The 22128-nt window shown below is 48.6% G+C and overlaps 1 protein-coding gene across 1 annotated transcript in view; it reads right to left on the bottom strand.

Annotated features, from left to right (window-relative positions):
* Positions 1–6766: 6766 nt before the first annotated feature.
* The window catches only part of VANGL1 (VANGL planar cell polarity protein 1), a 41685-nt gene continuing 26323 nt past the window's right edge, over positions 6767–22128 (bottom strand). Inside the window, exons 5-9 of the mRNA XM_050708076.1 lie at positions 18605–18738; positions 15119–15251; positions 12847–13081; positions 11778–12050; positions 6767–10885 (exon numbers count right to left, since the gene is read on the bottom strand). Coding sequence (XP_050564033.1) covers positions 11790–12050; positions 12847–13081; positions 15119–15251; positions 18605–18738 — 763 coding nt within the window. The 3' untranslated portion in view covers positions 6767–10885; positions 11778–11789. The remainder of the gene's footprint in view (positions 10886–11777; positions 12051–12846; positions 13082–15118; positions 15252–18604; positions 18739–22128) is intronic.

The following is a 22128-nucleotide window of genomic DNA, read 5'->3' as shown; positions in this document are numbered from 1 at the left end:
TTTGCCCCTAGCACCCACGTTCGCAGTGACTGAACCACTGAACAAGGCAAGGCCTCTCATGAAGGAGATGGCAACTTGAGTCTCTTCCTTGCAGGGACAGGTAAGATACCCAAGTGTTGTGGGTTATGTCTGATGAGGTGGGGGCAGCTCTGCACAAAACCACTAAAATATTTTAGTTTCCCAATATATGACCAGTGAAAACAGCTTGCTGGTCTATACTGGCACCAGCAGACCTCGGCCTCCTCCATCTTACAATGGCTACACCCAGAGCACTGAGAGGCACTGGTGGGTGATGGTGCTTTTTCTCTCACAGCTGGAGACCAGGCTGACTTGGTCCTTAGGATGTGCAGGATGGCTCACGTGAAACGAGAGTCCCTCCCTCATCCCGGCGAAAAAGCTCCTTTGCTGTCGAACACATGGCAAATTCAGGAGTGGGGAGGTCCTGGGCTGTTCTGACAAAAGTACACACAACTGGCACGTCAATAGCAAAGGCCAGTACATTTGGATGAGGAACCAGCAAAAAGATCACCTTCTTTATTTAGAAAAAAAGTGTGTTTGTGCACGTGGGCAGCACTGAGTGTTTCCACAGGCAAGTCTGTTAAGACTTTCCCTGTCTTAACAAACAGTTCTTAATTGTTATTAAAAAAAAAACTTAAAAAAAAAATCTTAAGCTTTAGTTAGATATTTATACTAAATGGATCTTAATACGTATAATGAAATACACCCTCATCCAACTGAGACTGCTTCAGGCTGATCAGTCACTTCCAAGTACCCAAACCCTTGCCTTACCAGCCCCCATGATGGTGAGGACCCTTCCCAAGAAACACATGGCAAGAACGTGAATTTGTATGCTACCTCCTCAGACGTGGGAGGGTGCTGGGTGTGCTGTAGCACTGGACCATGAACCATCACCACCCATGAACCTTCAAGGAATAATGGCTTTAAAGTAAAAGAGGGTAGATTTCAATTAGTTATAGTGAAGAAAATCTTCACAATGGGGGTGGTGAGGCACTGGAACAGGTTGACCAGAGAAGCTGTGGATGCCCTGTCCCTGGAAGTGTTTAAGGCCAGGTTGGATGGGGCTTTGAGCAACCTGGTGTAGTGGAATGTGTCCCTGCACATGGCAGAGGGAAATAGATGATCTTTAAGGCCCCTTACAACAAACCAAACTATTCTGTAATTCCATGATTCTGTGATCATGACCCCATGCTACTCAGGGGAGGCCTAGGGTGCTCCTCAACCAGACCCCCTGGGCCTTGCTGGCCAAGCCTGGTAAGAGGGGACACGACAAGGCCCTGCTCCAGCCCTCCCTGAGCCATGCTGGCTGCAGTGACACAACTGTGAGCACTGAACAGCTTCAAGGTGTCCCTCCGCTCCTCAGCTGCTCAGTTCTTGTCCTTTCATTGTCACTCCTCTGCTAAACAAGGTCTGAGCTATTAACAATCAAGGGAGCAGGCAGCCTAACAAGAAACACAGACTAGAGCTGTGGTGCAGAAGCACAGAGGAGAAAGCTTCTGCCTTTGCAGCAGACATGAGGACACTGTTGGAGAGACTCTGTGAGCCAGAACTTGCTCTGAGCCTGTGTTAGCCCCTTGGGAAACAGCTCCAGAAGGAGAGGACAAGGGAGGCACACTGGAAGTCACAGGCTGCTTCATATTCTAGACGTCAGCAGTTTTGCTGGTGTTTCTGAGAATAGGGGTGGTGAGTCTCCCGTGCTGTCAAACCAGACCTCTTGGCTGTTTCCCGTCCCTGAACAGGTGGGTACCAGCTGCTTCTCCGTGTCTGTCCACACACCCTATCTAAGAAATGATTCAGGGATTTATTACCACGGCCAAACAAAAAAACACTGGCTTTTATTCCCAAGGATACAATTAATTAGACAGGAACGTATCACTTCCTGGCTGCCAAAGTCTTGCAGTCCTGTGAAAATGGGGTAGGTTTACATCTGGATCTCTCTCTGCCCCAGCAAAGCTTTGGCTTTGAGGAAGCCGCACGCAGCCAGTCAGACACTGATGCCTGGATATGGGGGGCCGAAGAGGGACAACAGACAACAAAGCACCAAGGCCCTCAGGGGCAAAGCAAGCTGCATCCTGGTGTAGTGCCTAGCCACTTCTACACCTCGGGCACACCTGCACCGTGCAGGACAATGTCACCTGCTAGACAATGGAAGTGACCAAGCTCAGCAGGAAGGGTAATTAACCCCAGTTATGAGGCTGCACGAGCAAGACTGAGTCCTATCTGAGACCCAAGACTTGTGTGGCACCCACTGCGCTGCAGCTTCCTCTGCCCATGATTCAATTCCCTACCCTTGGTACCACTGACATCCAGCCCTCCTGGCCCAGCCCTGATCCAGGAAAACGTTCTCTGCCATGTCTAAAAAGTGCTAAACTCTTAAAAAATAATAAAACAAATGAAAAAAAAAATACTCTGCTACTCCAGCTGAGAACCAGGCAAGCAGCAAAGCTTTGCACACAAGAAATAAGCCTCAAGGGTTAAACAAATTGGACTTCGCTCGAGGGATTATCCCATAGTTCAGCAGCAGCTGGAAAGACAGCTACCTGCCCGAGAAGACTGTCAGCTGTCCTGACTGTGCCCTTTGTCGGCTGTGGGTGGCAAATGACTCGAATGGCCATAGGCAACCTCCTCTACTTGTGCTCGGAGGAGAACTTACCTGAATCGGGTCCCTCCATCAGTAACAAAGGTAAAGATTAAATGATGCTTGACCAGCGAGATTGGCCTGGTGTTGGATTTTGCTCTCAAATTCAATCCAATGTGTCAAAGTCCCACTCCTGCCAGTGACAAAGGAAAAGAGGTTACTGAGTGACAAAAGTCACTAAAAGTTTGAAGAACGTTTTAGTCCCCACAAAATGAAATCACTGAAGGAAATTGCAAAGCTTCCCACAGTCTAGTTACTGAATTACTAAACCAGTTTCTCTCAAACACTTACAAAGCAAAATTATAATCAAGCGTAGGATCTGGTATTATGAGTACTCAAGAATGAGCTTTTACAAAATAGAAGCTAAAAGATTTACAGATCTGTTTCACATCTGTGGCGCAGATATAATCAGCTCCTTCTTGTTCCCTCTTTTAAAGCATGCCCACAGCATCTGACTTGTGCTGAAGGGAGGTCCAAAGAGCTAAGAAATTCTGAGCATCTCTTAACACTTCCACAGAGGCTGAATCGAATGCATTTTATCAAGAACTCCCTTCTCTCTGCTTGTATGAATCTATTATTCATATTATGGTTTTCAGTATTAAAAAGAAGAAGGAAAAATAAAAAGGAAAACCAAGACTGTAGAAGTCCAAGCATTTGGAAGCCTGATTTTCACCTTTGGAGAATCAGACATAAAATGTTGCGATTTACAGAGTAGTTTTATGCCTAGAGCAATCTATGGTGTCTCTGTTTTTAAAATCATACCTTCATGTTCCTAAGGATGCTGGAGGGAAGAAACACACCCTGTTCTCCAAGGTCTCTTCTACCAACTTCGCACTGCCTCCTGCTTGCCTCATTGTTTCTCTTGAGGCTTTGCTCCTTCCTCCATATTTTGATCCACAAACAAGGTGGCCACACTAAGCCATCCTAAATGCACTTAAACAAGTTATCTCCCTTCTTGTTGTGCTAAAGCATATAGAGTGCTGCCCACACAGAGCCCGAAGATGATTGTTCCCTTTGTCTTGGCCGTGGCCCCACCAGCAAAGAGCCATTCTGCTCCTCCTGTGGGCAGGACTCATGGGCTCTGGGAGGCAGGCAGGTGGCAGCATGGCTTCCCCAGGCTATTTGCATCAGCTGAGCTGGGACCAGAGCAAGCCAAGTCATACACAGAAGTGATCTTCTTCACCCTGTTCAGCTCTCCAGATTTTGAGGGGGAAGATCAGCTCTATGTTTTGGAGGTGGATGGCAGTCTTGGAGTGGGCCCCAACTTGACCCCAGGCCACTGTATAAACATTGCTGTGAAAAAAGAAACCTTCTCCAAGTGCATTTTGGAGGGGCACAGGGAGATGGGGAAGAAACTGGGAAAGTTTTCTTTCTACTTGAGGTACTCTCCATTTTACTAACAACACGCAAGCTGACAGCAGGGCTGTAAAACTTGTTGGAGCATTTCAAAGCAGCCGGGGTAACCTGGCTGATAATGATTTATGCATATGCAAACACCACACTGAACTATCCCTACCTCCATCTGCAAACACGTTCACAGTGTTCACTGCTCCCTCCTCTCACAGCACCAACTGGCTCAGCAGCGCATGGATGCTCACATGAAAAGCGAACGGACACCTCTGCCCCTGTGGATTAACTGTCAGTACCGGAAATGACTGTAACCTTAGCCCATCGCCTTCCCGGTCCAACATAAACGCAGAAGCAGTGTTGAAAGACAAATCAAAGCGTTCAGCTTGGACAACTCCCAACCTGCCTTCTCCTCCTGCCCCGCTGTTGTGACACACGGCATCCTGCTCAGAGATCCCCTTCCCCTCCCACCACCCCGGCGCCCCTGGCTTGCTGCAAGCTCTTGCCCTGGTTGCCCTCACTTTCAATCCTTCCCTTTGCCTCCCAGGAGTTCAGATCTGGGTCTGGGACTGCAGAGCCGATGCACAGCACTGGTAGGAGCTGTTTTGAGGTTTGAGGTCCTGCTCACCTCCGCAGCTAGATGTTTCATCAAACTATTTACTTAGCTAATGCGATTGCATGTTGAGGCATTGCTAGTGCCTCACGCAAGACTCTGGAGCCAGATAAGTGACAAATCCCTTTCTTAACCCATTTGTTATACCCAGACTGTACATGGCCCCTTTGCCCCATCCCTTTCCATCAAATTCTCCAAAGCTAATGTTCCTTAACCACCTGTAAATGTGAGGCCCAGTCCTATCACCTACTGTGGTCAGTAGACCTTATTACGTACTAGGCCAAGCTTTGGATACCAGCCCTGCTCAGCATCAAAGACTTTACCCCAGTAGTTGTTGCCATGCTGTCTCAGGTAGGCAAAGCCTTCTGCTCTTTGGGCCAGGAAGAGGGCTGCAGAGGAGGCTTCTCCTTCCCAAGTGACCCCAGTCTGGCATTTCCCTCAAGGGCAAGGTGCTTACCTTGTGTTCAGCAAACCCCATTCTTTCAAGCATTGTTTACTAGTCGGTGCCTCCATCCCCATCTTGTCAGAGGTTTGGGTGGGTAAATACTTGCCCTACTATTGCACCCAAGACTCCCTCACACCTCAAAGACCCTTGCAACTCCAGCAAGAGATTTGGCCAAACCAAAACAGCTCCCTCAGCTCTAATTTCTGCTGAGCTACATACCACAGCCCCTTATGATTCAGATTCCTGAGCTCTGGGTGAAAGCCAAGGGAACTGGTCCCTCTAGCAAAGCCTGTTCCTTCCTTTAGCTTCCACAGGCCACGGTAGGAGAGAAAGCACAACCAACAGCAGCAACCGGCTGTTGGTTTGGTATCAGCACTGAGCCGCAAATTAAACCGAGCCCACTGAACTCGTATGCAAAGACAAAATTTTCAAGGCTAAGTGTCGAGGATGAGGCTGGCGAGGTGATTATCTCATTTGTGCCAAATTCCTGGCTCTTACGCTTTCCTGAGATGCACCTACTGCTAGATCCCATTGTGTCGTTACCAACACAGCTCCAGCCTGACAGACCAGGTCTTCCTCCGAGGGGCAGGAGGGGACCAGCCATGGCTGCACACCCACTGTAGGTACCCGAGGGTGGTAGCGGCGTTATTCCTCCCTTTCTCTGCCCATCTCTGGGAGCCGCACCGCAGGAGGTCCAGGACGGGACACCAGTGCTGGGCACTGCCAGGATAAAGGGACAGGGATCAAAAGTGAAGAGATCACAGGAGGGCAGGAGGCAGGACTGAGCACACCCCCATCCCACCCTTCCTGCTTCCTCCCGGGCTTTGGTTTGCCGCTGTGTAGCCCAAATACACTCATCTCCCTTCCGAGCAGAGAATTACCCATTTGGATGTTTCTCTCCACCAGTGTTTATACACATACTGCTTATCTCAACAACTGCTGGGATGTTTTTCACCACTCTGCAGCATCCTGTGGATTTTTCCAGCAGACCATGGCATGGAGAAGACCTGTTTTGTGGTGCACAGCACTGAGACCGGGTACCCCCCATGGAAATGTGCTGTGCTGAAGAGCAGGTTACCAAAGACCTCCAAGGGAAGGCTGCTACCACGCCAAACTTCCTCGGGCACAGTCTTTCAGAGCTCTTGGCACTTGGGTTATGGAAACTGGAGGTGGGGACAGCCGCACCCATGCGTGCTTTTGGGGCGAGAAGCCCGACAGTCGTTTTTAGCAGAGCACAGGCTGACATCCACTGAAACAAGGAGCGCTGCTGGCTTTGCTTCACCACTCCTCCACCCCACCGGGCCCAAATAAGGAGTTCAGGCATGAATCCCACACTTGGTAATTTGTGTGCAAACCAGCAAAGAATACAGCAGGCAGAAAAACCTGTTCCAGCCCCAGTCCCCCCCACCACACACACCCTCACCAGCTGTATTTACTCTCCATCATTTGAGATTTCAGGTGTTCAAAGCAGTCACCTACTGGTCCTATTTTGAGAGTGATAAATGAGTTTGCATTTTATTGCGGCAGGGCAGATCAGAAGGGTCTAGGAGGAGGGTGACAAAAGACAGCCTCAAAAAGGTAAAACCACATGTTTGCGGGGCCCCTCCCGGGCGCAGCTAAGGAATGCTTGGAGGCCAGAACTACCACCTCTTTTTTTTTTTTTTTTTCATTTTGGTCTGAAAGGATGAGAGGAAGGAGTGGGACAATCAAATCTGGTTTCAGTTTATTTCCAGAATTTTACTGTACAAAATATGCAAAGTGTAAAACAGTTTTATGTTTCAGTTTAAAAACAACAAAAACCCATCCAGCTATAACTTAAGAGAACCCAGCTTGGAACAGAACGACTTACTAGGCTAGACCCACAGTGCATTAATGTCACAGACACCAGGAATTTGCTTAAGTTCACAATTAGAAAAGAACAGAAAGACCATGTACCAATGCAGTTAAAGTCACATGTGCAAAGAGGAGGAAAAAAAGAAAAAAAAATGCTGGTTAGTGTCTATTATTAGAAAACCTTGGCAAAACCCATCTTACTATACACAGTTTGTGTAGAAAAAGAGTATTACACAGTGATCCAAAAACGGCGCGGGAAGAGAGTCGGTTCACTCCCCTCTTCCCCAAGACACGATAATGCTGAATCAAAGAAACAGGCACAGAAGAGTGTAAGATCCCTTCACAGGTGGGTCCGTGCAGGCGCTGAGCCCCAGCATCCCCGTGTGCAGGCAGGGGATGCTCCCAAGCCCCTTCGGCGCTGGTGCAAGGTGCCCACGGAAGCAGCCGTGGGGAAGGATTGCCCCTCTCGCAGAGCACACCCACAGCGGGGCTGCATTGCAGTACGAGGACGAACCCACAGCCTCTCGGAGGGAAGCAGACAGGCAGCTAAAAGCACTGGTGCTGGAGGGACCTGGTGCAGGAGAAACCCACCAAGATCCACGCCAGCCCCAGGGTAGTCAGAAGCAGCAACTTTTGGTCACCATCTATCTGAGGCAGCAGCCCGAACGCAGAAGGATGCATATTCCTGTAGGAGACTTCAAGGCTCAAAGCCCTTTCTTTTAGGAGAACAGGATTTTTTTTATCCTATTTTTTTTAAAAAAAAAAAAAAAGTTTGATCCCAAGAGTGCTTCCTTCTTCACACAATTTAAACACTGAACCACCAAGCCTAGCTTGAGGCTTTAGACATGTATAATGCATACACCTATACAGGAAAAAGCCACATAGACACACAAGCTGAATGAGAAAACAGACATCTGTACAAATGTCTCATGAACCTCTCACATGGCACGGCAGAGCTAAGCACAACTGAACAGCCTGGGACCAGACTACAGCATTTTTCCAAAAGACTGCAAGATTTTTGATTTACCATTAAAAAAGGGTAGATTTACAAGTTTTTGTAAGCAAGATGAAATTGGCCTGAGTAGGTTTCCACATTTAGCATAGTATAGATCTTTCCACTTCCCTCAGTAACGAATGTTGGAACAAGCACATCTCAAGCAAGGCTTTTACAAGGTACTTAACGCACGGCCAGTTTTAGAAACTGCTTCTCCCCAGCTTTTGGCACGCTTGGGAACAGTCGATTCCCTAGGCTCTGTGTGGAGCGTCCCAAAGGAAAAGGGGAAAGGCTCCTTGAGGGTTGGGATTTGTTCGGAACTCCCCCAAACTTGTGTCTACTGATGAGATGTCCCCAGGCTCCAAACCATAGCCCAGCACTTCCCACCCCACCTGGCATTTGTTCTTCCTCAACAGGTAGCTCAGAAGAAGGCTGCTGGCAGGGCTGCTGGCAGGGCGGAGCGACCAAAGCTGCCGGCAGAAAGACTTCAGAGGCAGCAGAACGCCAGAGGCTGAAATTGCATCTGCCTCTCTCTCCAAGGCCCCTCTCAAACAGGAATGGAGTTGGAGACCTGGGGCAGCCCCAAAGACCCTACACAAGGATAGCTGCAGGCACGAGGCAACGAGGAGCAAACAGATGTGCCTACAACCTTCACCCACCTCTAGTTACAGGATGGACAGGGTATTAAGGGCCTAACATCCATCCCCACAATCCCAGAAGCTGCAAGAAATCCTAGTTTTTCACTCTTTATCCATGAAAGAGAGAGTCAGCCTTTGTGGAAACCCACAGCCATTTCCATCTGCTCTGAGGCAGCGGAAAGTCTTAGTTGCATCTGATTTTTGGAAGATCTCAGCACGGTTTTGGATTTAGGCTGTAACAAATCTGAGTCTTTAAACTGTCTGAGCAGCATTCTCAAGAGTCACAGGAAAAACAACACAGAAGAGAGAAGCGGGGCAACACCTCTCCTGGCTAGGCAACACGGCACCTTATTGAATGGTCTGGCTGTCAGTGAAAGATGTCCAGCTTAAGGTTCTTTTACATCAACTTCACCACAAACAGGGTCTCACAAACGACCTGATTTCTAAAAATCAATTCCCAGTCAGATACAAGTGTACAGGCTGGGACAGAGGAGGGAGCACGACGTGCAAGGAGATGGTGCAGGATAGGAGAGGCGTTCAGAGGGAAACAGCCTGCATTTGGCTGGCAAACCCCACAGGCCTTATTTACGCTCAGCTCTTGGCAAGCTCTACAGAAGTAAGGACTGCAGGATTTGGATCAGAGCTTCGTTCCCTGTGACTCGATTCTTACTCATTAGCTGGCTATAAACAGAGTTAAACAAACCAGTCTGCTCTCACTGCTCAGTATTTTTATAAAGAGCCTGAGTTCCTGCAGACTTCACAGATCCATCTGTGGATCTCGAAGCACTTCACGACGAGTTGAGTTTAGCCTCACAACATCCCAGTGAGGTAGGTATGATCATGGTCCCTCGATTTTGCATGGGGAAGGGAAATAAGCCCCCAGACAGAAATCCAGAGAAATAAAATATTTAAAAAATTTAGGAATACCCAGGAGTCCAGATTCCTTGTAGCACGTCCTCACCCCCTAACAGGCTGCAATTCTAGAGCAAGCAGACCGTTTGAGAGGTGAAGTTCCCTCCTTCTGATTTTAATCAGCCAAAACATTCACACCGACACCAGGAAGAGCGTTTAATGCAGGAGCTGGCCCCTGCTGACAGCGTCCTTTGCAGTGATAGACAGAGAAGGCAGCACCGAACCACGGCGTGCAGAGCGAGCACACACCGCTTCCGTCTGGTTCTCCGTGCGCTTAAGGATTCAATGCAATTAAGGATTAAGACATGAGTTTCCTGAGCAGATACCGTCAGACAACCCCCTTGCGGGGGAGGGAGAAGGGGTGGTGGAGGAAATCCTAGGAAAGGAAAGTTTTACAAAGAATTGCCTGAATCGAGGTGCTCCCATTTTCACGGCACGCCCAAGCCCCCAGCACGGTGGTTCTTGTTCTGGCTGCGCGCAGATGAGCCAATTCAGCCACAGGCAGTAGCCTGAACACAAGTAGAAGTGCTCCACAGTTTCCCAAGCTACTCCCAGTCTCTCCCACCCTGCCTGGTTATGCACATCTTAAAAGCCAGATATGTACATCTTTAGGAGAGCTATATGTGAGATACTATACACCCCCCCACTTTTGAAAGTGATGGACCCTCGCAGTGAAAGGCACTGGTTTTGTACCTCACCGACACGGGGCCCTTTGCATTAAGACATCTACATGGAAGGCAGGTCAGCTCCTGCTAGATACAGATATTTGCATGGCAAAAGGCTGGGCAGGGTGAACTGAGCGTTTCCACTCACACAGGTGAATCCATCACCACAGGGCTGGGAGGCTCTAGGAGGGACCTGGCTGAAGGGCAATGCTTTATGCCAGCAACCAGACGCTGGCTTAAGCTCATCTTTAAGAGGAAAACTTTCAAAACCCCATAAAACTCAGATGACAAAAGTCACACAGAAAAGCTGCACTGATGGGCAAAGAAGGCTTTCGAAACCAAACTGCAATTTTAGGAGCTACAAGTCTCACAAAAGCAGAGAAACAGCAGGCTGTCCCGCTACTAAGGAGGGACCCCCACGGCAGAGAAAGGCCAAGAAAGGTAGGCAGGTTTTCAACATTCAGACAGAGTTTGGTATTTTTCAGCTACAGCTGAAGGTGGGGAAAGAAGGACATGTTGCAGTGTTTGTAGATCACAGCAGTTCTTCAGAGCAAGGGGAGTCGGCAGAGGCCAGCCCTTCCCTGGCCCCCCTCCTCGAGGAGGGAAGTGCTTTTGCCTGTCTGTCCTCCAGACGCACTTGAAGCCCCTGGAGAGCAAGGGACACATTCCTGTGCACGCTCCCTTTCCCCTCCAAGGGGCTGCCAGGCGTAGGGGGGGTCTGTGATGTATCTGAGAAGGAGCTGGCTACTTACCTACTTTGCCCCGGTGCAAACGTGCAAACCCTGCAGGTGTGAGAGGAAAAAGTGGTAAGGCAGACCCCGAGGGAACCGTGACTGGAGAAACACGTTTAGAAAGGCAGGCAAAAAGGGACAGAAATGGGGAGCCTTGGGAGGGCCCGACAAAGGAGGGGGTAAGCAGGAGGGATGGAGCAGCTGATAGAGAGAGAGAAAAAGGGAGCTGTGTCACGCAGACCAGTTTCACTAACAAGCACCGCTAAAAATTTTTTTTTTGAAGAGCTGCAAGATAGGCTGATCCAGTTCGAGACAAGCAACTTCACAGAGACTGAGAAACAGGCAGCAAAACCATCCCACTATGCTCACACAGGTCCAGCACTGATAAGAGGGCACATGGAGAACAGGAGGAAAAAAAACCGACAGAAGTTTGTCTTAAGGTTATGTGGCTGACAGAAGAAAAACCTCTCACACCCAGTCTTTGATACCCTCTCCTTCCTAAGTGAAAAGGAACTGCAAATACCACTTATACAAGCAGATCTCTATGGTGGAGAGGTGAGCAGCGTATTCTCAGAAATAGCTACAGGTAGCAGAGACACAGGAGCACGCACGCGCACATGGTGTAAGGCAGCATTCCAACAAAAATACAGACGTTGCAATTGTGCAGAGAAAGAGAGCGTGAGATTTACAACATGCCTGGAAAGGGGGGGGGAAAAATAAAAAAATCTGTTCTGTCTCCAAGGCTGAGCTAACCGAGCCAAGTCACCCTGTTGCCTCTTAAGATATTTCTTTCTAGATAAGATATCCCAGCTCCCCCCACCCCTTTCCAAATAAAGTGCAGATGGTCAAATATTACTGGTCCATCATCTGCCAGTTTCAGTCAGCATTGGGGAAATTAAACCCAAAAGCACAATATTGAAAAAAAAATCCCCAAACAACCCACCCTCGAAATCCCTTAGACTGAAGTCTCGGACTGTAAGCGAAGGACAAATTTATGAGACTTAGGGTCTATGAACTCTTCTGAGAGTTTGATGAAGGGGATTTTCTTCACATTAGCAACAAGGCTGAAGTCCAAGCACTTGAGGACAAAAACAATCCCGTCTTGCAACCCGCTTGTGACCGCTTCCTCGCTAACGAGCGTCCACTGCTTGGAGAACCAGCGATCCCTGTCGTACTGGAGGGTTGGGCCAGGGCTGAGGTAACGCTCCAGGAATGCCTAGCAAGAAAACGAACACATTAGCACCAGGGGAACAGCAGCCCCATGACTCGGTCTGCTTCGACGCTCTCTTTCAGTCGCTATATACAGCTCTGTGTGCTGCAGCTTGCAATGCTGGAAGTTATTTCAGCTCCTGCGCTTCAGGAGACATCCTTCCCCTGCTTTTCTACCCTTGGGTTGCGTTCTGCAGGATGGTGGCTGTTTTCAGGAGGGGGAGGCAGAGGGAGGGAGGCAGGACACTGTGGGATCGCGTGACCCCTTTTCCTCATCATTCAGTCTCTTCCTGCATCTGCAGTTCAACAGTCAGTCAGGGCGTGAAGCAACAAACTGACATCTGACCAGGCAGCCCACGAGTTAGAAGCATTGTCAGACAGAGATTTAGGCTATAATTAGAAGCAATCCAAAATGCAGCACTGTGGAGGAGACCCCCCCAAAAAGTGCTTTTCATGTCGCCAGCTCCACCACAATGCCACCATAAGCCAGCTGGGAAAACTGTCCCTGACTCAGGGCCACTGTCTTGGACACTTCTTTGATACTCCACTGCTGAACAGGATATCAGAACAAACAGCTAATTATCTCACAGGCACTTTCAGCTAATAAGAGACAGAAGGTGCTTTATAGGAAACACTTCTTCCCTTTAAGACCTGATGCAATCTACAGTGTGCTGATTGTATCACTGACAGCAACCATAAAAATCTCCACTCACTTTCCCCAACAACTCCCTGCTCTGTGTGCACACACAGACGAGCTGTACCTTTATCCCTCCGTCCTGCACCAGCGTTGAAAAACTTGTTACCTTTGGTGTCATGTTATTGGTGATGCAGAAGGACAAGTGTTGCAAGATGCTCTCCATGCTGTGGTACTGCTGCTGGCGGGTGGTGCGAAGGTACTTCTGCAGAGCTCTTGCCATGGAGGGGAAGATTGCCTGGGCTGCTTCTCGGGGGTCCATCATCTCTCCCGGAGCCTTCTGCTGTTCTTCTGCCTGGAGGCGTTTGATATGAGTGAAAGCCTCCTCTACTGCAACCACAAGCCTGCAGAAAGAAAATCAGGACAGCAAAAGTTACAAGAGGAGAGGTAGGATGGGTCTGTGGTTAAGGCAGAGCCTGGGAGTCACGATTTACGAGCTCCTATTCCCACGTCTACCACTGACTCACTGTCTGCCATCAGACAAGTTACATAAAATTGTCTCTGCTGACAATCTGTGAGGTAGACAGCAGCTTTCCTTTCCTTGCTCAAGCCATCCAGAAACTGAGGGTCATAAACCAGGATTAAGACTTTAAAAGCCTGAGTGTTGTACTTGGTTCTGCCAACACAGCATAAACATCAGTTGCACAAACTGAACAAGACACAGCTGCCCTCGCGTTTAACGCGCATCTTTGAAAGCAGCAGTTCCAGCATACAGTGCAGCAGCTTGAAGTCAGGAAGAGGCTGGCCATAAACTAGCATGACCCAGGACACAGAGTGCTCTAAGACTCTCCCTGTGCTCAAAAGCTGTGGTCTGCTCTGATTTACACCAACTGGTACAGTCCTCGTGCTTCTGGGTGACTGCCCTGTAACTCTCCATTGAACGCTAATGAGATCCCCATTTCACTGCTAACACTGCAGCCAAAGACATCTTCTACAAGCCATTCTTGTCTTGGTACAGGTGAGCAAACACCAAGACTGCACCAGAAAAAGGCAAACATGCCGAACAATGCTTGCAAGTTAGCCCAATAGAATTTAACAAGCGAGGGACTATGCTGCAGTCAATGAGGAAAAAGGAAGAGTAATGGAAAAGCCACCCAACAAAACTCTTTTGCCTCTCTAGACAGCACTTGTTTCACGCTGCATTTCCACTCAAGTCACCAATCACTGTCTACAATGCCCCCAGTACCCAATGCATCTTAAAGATGGGAGAAGCTGCCTCATGACAAGCAAAGGTACAGAATGATGCATTCAGACTACATGTGAAGAACACCACGAGGAGCCCTGACCCCTACAAATTTCAATTTTATTTTGGGGAAACTGGAAATCAGTTTCTAATCTCCTCATGTCCTTTTGTTGCAGCTCTGACCTTCCTTCTTTGAAACATCTGGCCTTCTAGTGACTGATGGCTTTCCTCTGACTAAGCAGCTGCTCAAACCAAACTCATCGAGCAAGGGAGATGTGCCCAAGTTAGGATGCTACACTGCACGGTAAGGAAAATTTAAGTTCCTATCACTCCAAGACTGGAAGAGAGCCCAATAGACAGCAGCTAAGGAGCCCAGGTCAGACCAAATCAGGCTATGGGGACACGCTGTGCCAGCACTTTCCCAACAGAATATAAACAAACTGCCAAAAGAAAACACAAAACAAGCCAGCTCCTTCCAGTTACTGCACATTCCTTCCAAACACAGCTCAGTTCAGGGGGGCCTGCCTGTAAGCAACTTCCCTCGAACCATTAGGTGTGTTAACTACAAACTGTCATCAAGCTCCTGAAAAAACAGAGGCACAAACCATCTGCGGTCACCTCACCAAAGCGTTAACTCTGCAGCCTAAGTATGACTGACAGAAAACATTATTTCCAAAATCAAACACAGCCAGTTCTGGTCATGTCTTCCCCCCCCCGCCCCGCTCATTTAAAAAGGGCAGCCAAACCGCCTCTTTTTGTTGCCTGTAAGCACAAATATTCTTTCTTCCCCTATGAAGAGGCAAGACCAAGTCTGTCCCTGGATTACTTGAGCTGAGATGACAAGCCTAAGCATGGGGGAAATAATGGGACTTCCTACAGCAAGTAACTATGGATTTGTCAAGCACTGGACTGTTCCCTAATCCGTGACATTGCATTAGCTTATCTGGCATAATATACATGAGCTCTGCTTATGTATTTTCTTCAGATAACTCTAGTTGCAAGCTGTCACTGTCCCTTGTGCATCTGGGTTTCATATGCTTGTGTTCTGCAACAGATTTACAGCCAGCCCCAGCCCTTAATCAAAAACTCCCTCCTCTCAGCAGGCTCAGCCAGCCCAACATAACCAGGCCTCTAATGAACGGGTCAGGCACAGGCTGAGCAGCACCCACGAACAATCCTGGGGAAGGAACAGCCTTACCTCGCCCGACGTTTTTTAACTCGGCGCTCGTGGTCGGCCTCTTCGTAGTAGAGCTCGTTGTGGCTGGAGTCTCTGCGACGGGCAGCGGCTGCGATCATGGCGCGGGACTGCCCCGAGGCGTTGTTACCTGGGCCTTCCGCAGGGGAGGACAAGCAGAAAAGAGACAAGAAAGCGGGCATTACTGTCACAGAAGGCAGCTGGGAAAGAGCAGCACCCCACAGCATCTGCCACGGGTGGTCTGGAGCTCCAGCCTGCCCCAACACTGTTGTCCCAGACAAAGGCTATAAACCCTCCCCCTGCCCTCACGAGCCCTGGCAGAAACCCTGTCGGAAAGCATAGGCTTGGAGAGGAGCTTTCCTCCCTGCTCCAAGCACGGCAATGGAGAGGGGTGTTAGTTGGGATGACGGGTCTCACACAAGGGCAGAGGTAAGATGCACATGCCAAGGATGCCACTTACCATCCACTATATATGTTTTCAGTTTGACAGCAAGGGCAGCTGGAACACACCACATTTCAGCAACAAGACAGTGTGAGAGCACAAGAAGCAGGGAGTTGGAAAGAGGAGAAAGACAAACACAAGAACGTCAAGAGACATGAAGATGAATGAACGAAAACCAAACTCCAGGCAGTTACACATGGGGAAGAAAAACAGGATGCAGAAGCAGCAGGATCACCTTTAGACAAAGCATAGAGTTTTCGGAAGGACAGATATGTCCGAGCAGCAGGCCTGCAACAGGTTAGGCTGAGGTCTACGAGCACAACAGCTCCTCAACGCGCTCAAAGCAGCACCTGCCATCAGAGCTTCTGTTGCTGTTAACAGATCTTGCACAGTTACAGGAACATAGAAGCTGCAAGCTGGGCTCTGCAACACCCCAAGAAATGACAGAGCTGTCTCTACAGGACCTTAACCAGTGACCCTAAAATGCAGTAAAGGCCTAGGAAGCTCTCAGCTCTGTCTGTTTGGGCAGAGAGGAGATAGAAAGGGAGAAAATGATGCCTCTGAAGGGTCTAGCAACCCTTCTGTGCAACAGAGGGGAAAAATGGAAGCCTAAGACTGCCTCCAAACTATCAAGAGCTGCTTTTTCAACTGCTCTGAGAGCCCATTATTACCTGGCAGTGGTTAAGGCCAATCAATTGCACAGACACGCTTAAAATTATTCTGGTCATGCAAGGGCAGCTTTACATTTTTTTTTCCCTAAAAAGCACAAACCACTTTCCAAGAAAGAAGCCTGAACTTCAATAGTGGGAAGGATAAGCATTCAAACAGATGGCTTCTTAAGAATCTAAACACTTTAGACTTTGCTTGACAGCCTTGAAATGGAGGATACAACTCGAGGCAGACACCAGCTCCCAAATTTGGGTTAGAATTATTATATGTTTCATTGACTATGCCTGGTGATGGAAATTCAGGTTTTGAAGGTGAGCCTCCCCACTCTGTATAAGAGAGATTACAGCAAGACGATTTTCCTTCCTGGCTGCTACAACATCAAATACCAAAGCTGCCAACAAATTAAGCTCCTTTAATAGCGTTACTGTCTTCACACAGAAGGTGTAAAAGACTGTCAGGATGCCAAGCGAAGCTGCAGCCAGAACTACCCTACACTCTTCTTTGCAAAGTGGATGGGAATCCTTGTAAAGAATGTGCCTCTAAGCCTGAGATTTCCACGTCTGCAAAGGCAGAAAGGTTGCACAAGGAACAGCCTAGGGATCCTGTACTGCACCAGAATGAAAAGCACAAGCTTTCAGGTCCTGGCAGGCTCATGAGCTTGACACTGAAGAGGCCTGGCCAGCCATGTCTGGAGCTTGCTGCTAGTTCCTTCTCTTCCAACAGATTTTGTGAGCTAACATCTCCTAAACTACTGACGCTACTGGACTGGCAGTTTTTTCTCAAGGCTTGGGATGTCCCAAGAATCTGTCCTGTCCGGCCGCAGGAACAGACACCCTGCCACCTCTCGAAGAGATGCTGCAATGCAGGAGAAGAGAAGCAAGCTGGTAACCAGAACAGCATGTCCTGCAGCCTGGTTTGAATGGTGTGCAGACACCTTGGGATCTGGCAGCCCTCACTTTCCTCACATGGGGCCTCGCTAATAACAAGCAACTGGAATGCAAGGTTTCATTTTTAGAAAAATGCAGAGCAAGTCGGTTTACTTCCCCTTTCCAACTCAACTTGTTCTTTCCCACCTGCCAGCTTCTTCACTCCAGGCATCAGAGGAGACACAGAAAGCCCAACCCTCCCCCACTCTACTGCTTCCCTTCACCCTTCACCTGCCAGAAATGGGAGATCTCATTGTAAGGATCTAAACCTGCAATTCATTTTATGGACTCTGGAGTGCTGCAACGGGCTTGTGGAAACACTGAGAATAAGGCTTTTGAAAATTCTAGAGATACTAAATCAAAAACAAAATGCACAGCGCACTGAAGCCTTGTTGAGGCAAAGGAAAAACCCCAAGACATGTGATTCTGTGTGACAGATAGTCTACATATTTTAGTCGCCACATGCCAGATGCAGAGCCACCTTGCCTAGCTAAGTCCCTCCAGTCCATCCTGCTCGAAAAACCTTTCAATACTAATTTATTCTGTGCAGAACTGCTGCACAAGATGTGTCTTACCACATCTTGTCACAGGGCTTCAGCCACACTTCACTGCAAAAGCTGTCCTATGCAACTTCAGCTCTTCCATCAAAGGAGTCTGCACTTCTACGGAGGCTGTGATGGTCGGGCACACCCTGCTTATCAAGACTAGCTTTTACTGATAGAGTTCCAGATTGTCAAATAATTAAGTCCAGTTTTCACTGCTTTGAGTGTCCGCATGGATCCACTCAGCCATCCTCCCACACACATCCCTACAGCCCAAGAGCTTGCACCAGGTTTGTAGAACAGCAACGGGGATAGTTACCAGTCTCGGCATTTCCCTGTGAACTGCTCAGCATCACGATGACTCGGAAGCACGGCCAAGCATAAGCCAAGCATAGCTAATTTACTGCTAAGGCTGCAAGCCTGACGAGCATTTCTTTCACTGTCAACTGCTGCTTACATAGTTGCTTCTTCCCGCTTTGGTATGAGCCTCCTTAACTTTCCTGAATGCTGCCTGTAGCAGCCGTGCAGTAAACGACTGGGGAACTGATCTAGGTTAAAAGTTGTGTTTATTGTACTAGCACAACCAAGGAGATGACCCAAGGGTGACAAGAAGCAGAGGCTGCCCAAAACAAGCAGCGGTGCCGAAAAGCGCTGTCAAGACACACAATAATTAAGCCTGACCCAGAACTTGGCTCTTTTCACCTGGCAAAGACAAAAGCCTTATTGTGGGCTAAACACATCTGTAAAGTCATCTGGAACCAGCAAGCTCAGCACTGTTAGGAGAGCTTCCAGCAAAAGACAGGGATTTGGCAAAGCAGGAAGTTGAGAATGTGTGCATAACAAAGCGCATGGCCAGCCCAGCCCTTCCCCATCCCACCCATTTTCAGAGACTACATTTCACCTCACCTACCATCAACATTGTAGACTTTCAGGCCAGCCATGTGCTTGGCTGCACGGGATTTGGAGGCTGTTAACAACGCTGGGTTGTAGACAGGGAAATCTCTGTAGTAATTTTCCAGAACCACCAGTGCAGCTCGCTGGATGCTAGGGGGAAAAAAGAAAAAAAAAGGAGATAAACTCCCCAAATGTAACAAGGTCTTTTATTACCTTTTGAAAAAAAGTTTTATGGAAGAAGAAATAGCCACGTTATTTGGAACAAGGTTGTCACACCCATGGAATTGTGCAACACACAGAGTATTAAATACTAGGGCTCTCTCTAGGACCTAAAATTTCATCTGAGATGCAAGCAATTCATATCTAGGACCTAGAATTTCATCTGAGATGCAAGCAATGCCTCTTCCCTCCCCTAAATATGAGGATTATAGCCCTGAACAAGGACAGGGCTTAAAGGGAAGCATCGGGCTGCCTGCAGCATGGCAAAACACAGAGCAGGAGCACTGTAGCTGGCTGGCCCAGATGGAGGGGCCAGCTCTGTATGGATGTTTTTTCCTTTGAGTCATTTCCAGCCGCACCTTGCAGCTCCTCAGATCTCCTCCATCCAAGCTCTGACAAGAGCCCAATCTTTCCAGCTTTCGCAGCAAGATAAGATCGCTGCCTGAGGAGTACAGCTGCCCGAGAATGAATTATCCCAGTATTGCCTGTTAAATCCCTGGCAAGGCTCAGCATCAGGAACAGATTCCCCCCCTTGGAAGGGACACCTCTGCATAAAAGGATGACGGAAGCAAAACAGAAGGCACACCACCAGCAGCAAAGGCCTAACCCAGAGGTATTTTCCTTTGCAAAATCGCAGAGATCACCTACTCATGGACCTGGAGCTTGCCAAGCACCCGCATTTAATTTCATTTTGAACCCACAGAAATTATAAGGGAACTTGCCAACATATTTGTTGCCAGTTAATTGTGAAGTTCACACTTACCAACAAAGACTGTCATAAGGAAAGCAACCTGGTATTCTCACACGTTACAACATAGGAAAAAAACAGGAGGAGGATGGTAACGTGGGAAAATAGGCATGAACAAATTAAGACCTAAATTCAATGCTCAGCGCTACCACTGATTCAACGCATGCTCCCACAGAAGCAATTTAATTTTCCCGTGCCTTGTGCTAATATTAACTTCTGCATCACACCCCAGTAATTTAAACATACACACACCCTCCGCCATCCGCACTCTGTAGGTGCCCCTCTCCCATCGATCAGTGAATGAAGTCTAGATGCCAACCCAACTACGAGATTCTGGGAAAGAAGAACAAATCCAGACTTGTTCACTGTGTACCTTCATCATCCACTGTTACGGTACAGCGTCATTTATTTCACTAGCTGTGTACCTTTAAGATGATGAATTGAGCTTTTGAAGCAAATTCCATCTCTAGGACAGTTTTTTTTGGGGTGTGTGTGTCTGTTGCATCCAGCTGGAGCACCTTAAAGGAGCTTTATTTTTCAGGTGCCAGTCCTAAATATCATCTCATATCAGGCTTGTTAAAAGCTATTCCATTCAAGCGCTCGGCTACTGATATGTAATAAAAAGCCACTGTTTAATCAAGGAAATAATCTTCCTTTAACAAAGAACTACAGACTGACAACCCCCACCCACAGCCAGTTTATTTCCCTCTGCCAAGCTTCTGATTTCTACTGTGGATTTGCTGCAGCTCAAAAACAAAGTTTCATAAAAGAAGTCATGTGTCAGCGGCATATATCCCCCCTTCTGACCGCATCCAAACATGACTGAGTTTTTCCATGCCCGCTTCCCAGGAAGAAAGGTAAAACTTAATGGAGATTTGTGTGGAAATAAAACATTTGGAAAACTACGACCAACTAGGAACAAGAAGATAAACCATGAAAACGGTTAAACTCCGCTAGCACACTGCACTAATTTCAGGCAGCACTGGGACTTCAGTCACAGCAGTGGAAAGTGTTTGGGAGGTGGTGCTCTGCCCGACTAGCTCTACTGGGACACGGCACAATGCAGCACAGGAGAGAATGGTGTACCTTAATTCGTACTCATTCTCCCTGGACCCCACAGCGAATGTTATCACCAGGATGCCAGCCTTCCCCACCCACCTCACCACTGCTTCCACTCCCTCCCTACCTTACCTACCCCACTGCTTCAGTGGCACACACGTGTGCACCCAAAACCCAAACACAATCAAGCTTTTACGTTGCAAAAAGCAGCTGTCGTTGCCCTGAAAATTAAAGCCCTGTTATTTTATACTCATGCAAACCCAGTGCAGGCTCAATCCCACATACACGATATGCCACCCACACGGAGGGGCTGCTCTCTAGAGAGAAATGTAATTGAACATCCTGGTTTCCTAAATTTGTACCAGCCTGCCTCTGGCTCCCGTGCAGCCCATCACGGGCACACCAGGTTAGGAGGCCAGCTGGACTGCGACTCTTCAAGCTCTCTTTTAAAGAAGAATTAAAGAGAAGATGCCGCGGACGAGAAAATTAGAAGGGTGACCATAATTAGCGAGGGCAGGGCTGAATCAGAACCTTCTGGGCTGCGTTGCTCAACCTTTTCGCCCATGCGAAGGGGAAGCCTCACCCTGCAGAGCCCCACTCCACGTGGGAGCTGCGAAGCAGCAAGGACCCCAGAAGGGACAGAGATGCCCCCACCACAGTGGAGGGGGACCAAGGGTGCTTGGGTGACGTGACAATGGGCATCCTGGGGGCACAGAGGGGTAAGGAAGCTCGTCGCCTCCTGACAAATTCATCTCTTTGGGACTTTCTGTAGCAGAGCAGACCCCTCGCTGCCTTAGCAAACAAGGTGAAGCGGCTGCAGTGAGCCTCCTCCCCACCCACGCCAGCTCTGCCTGGGATGGAAACCGGCAGCCCTCCCGCAGCCCGCACTCGGAGGCTTTTTCCCTGCAGAAGTGCCTCGGGAGGAGCTCAGCACTACGTCTGTTCGCTGCAGCCATGCAGCCCGCGCTTCAGCAAATTCGGACTTCCCGTGCACGCACGGATTCAAAAGAATGGGGATGGGCGGGAGGAAAAGGAGCAGAAAGTTTCAATACTGCACCATCTGTACAGGGACAGGCAGAGCAAGGGCCCTCCTTATGTCCTGCAAAGGCAGCCCAGTATATTTTAGGAATAGCTACAAAATACAAGAACACACACAAGCGTATCAGGACTTGAAAAGCATTTTCATGCAACAATTCAGACTCTGAAAACCTGTGAGATGACAAAGGACCTCTTGCACAGGCCAGCAGCAGAACAATTTTCCTTGTAGGCAGTTATCAGTGAAGTCCTACATTTTGTTGGTTTGCATTTTGTGCAGTTTGAGGTTGTTTATTATTATTATTATTCTCCTGAAGAAGGCCATGTCGCAGCATGCTGCCAGCAGGGAAAGCAAACAAGCAGATCCAGCAGCAGCGTAGCGTACCTCGGCGGCATTTGGCAGCAGAGTCCTTAGCAAACAGCAATGAATTCACTTCTGCTGGGTCTCCAGGGAAGCGGAGGAGGGGACTAGGACACAA

This window comes from Cygnus atratus, chromosome 1 (assembly GCF_013377495.2).
Source record: "Cygnus atratus isolate AKBS03 ecotype Queensland, Australia chromosome 1, CAtr_DNAZoo_HiC_assembly, whole genome shotgun sequence".
NCBI lineage: Eukaryota > Metazoa > Chordata > Aves > Anseriformes > Anatidae > Cygnus > Cygnus atratus.
This window is presented reverse-complemented; position numbering and strand designations above follow the sequence as displayed.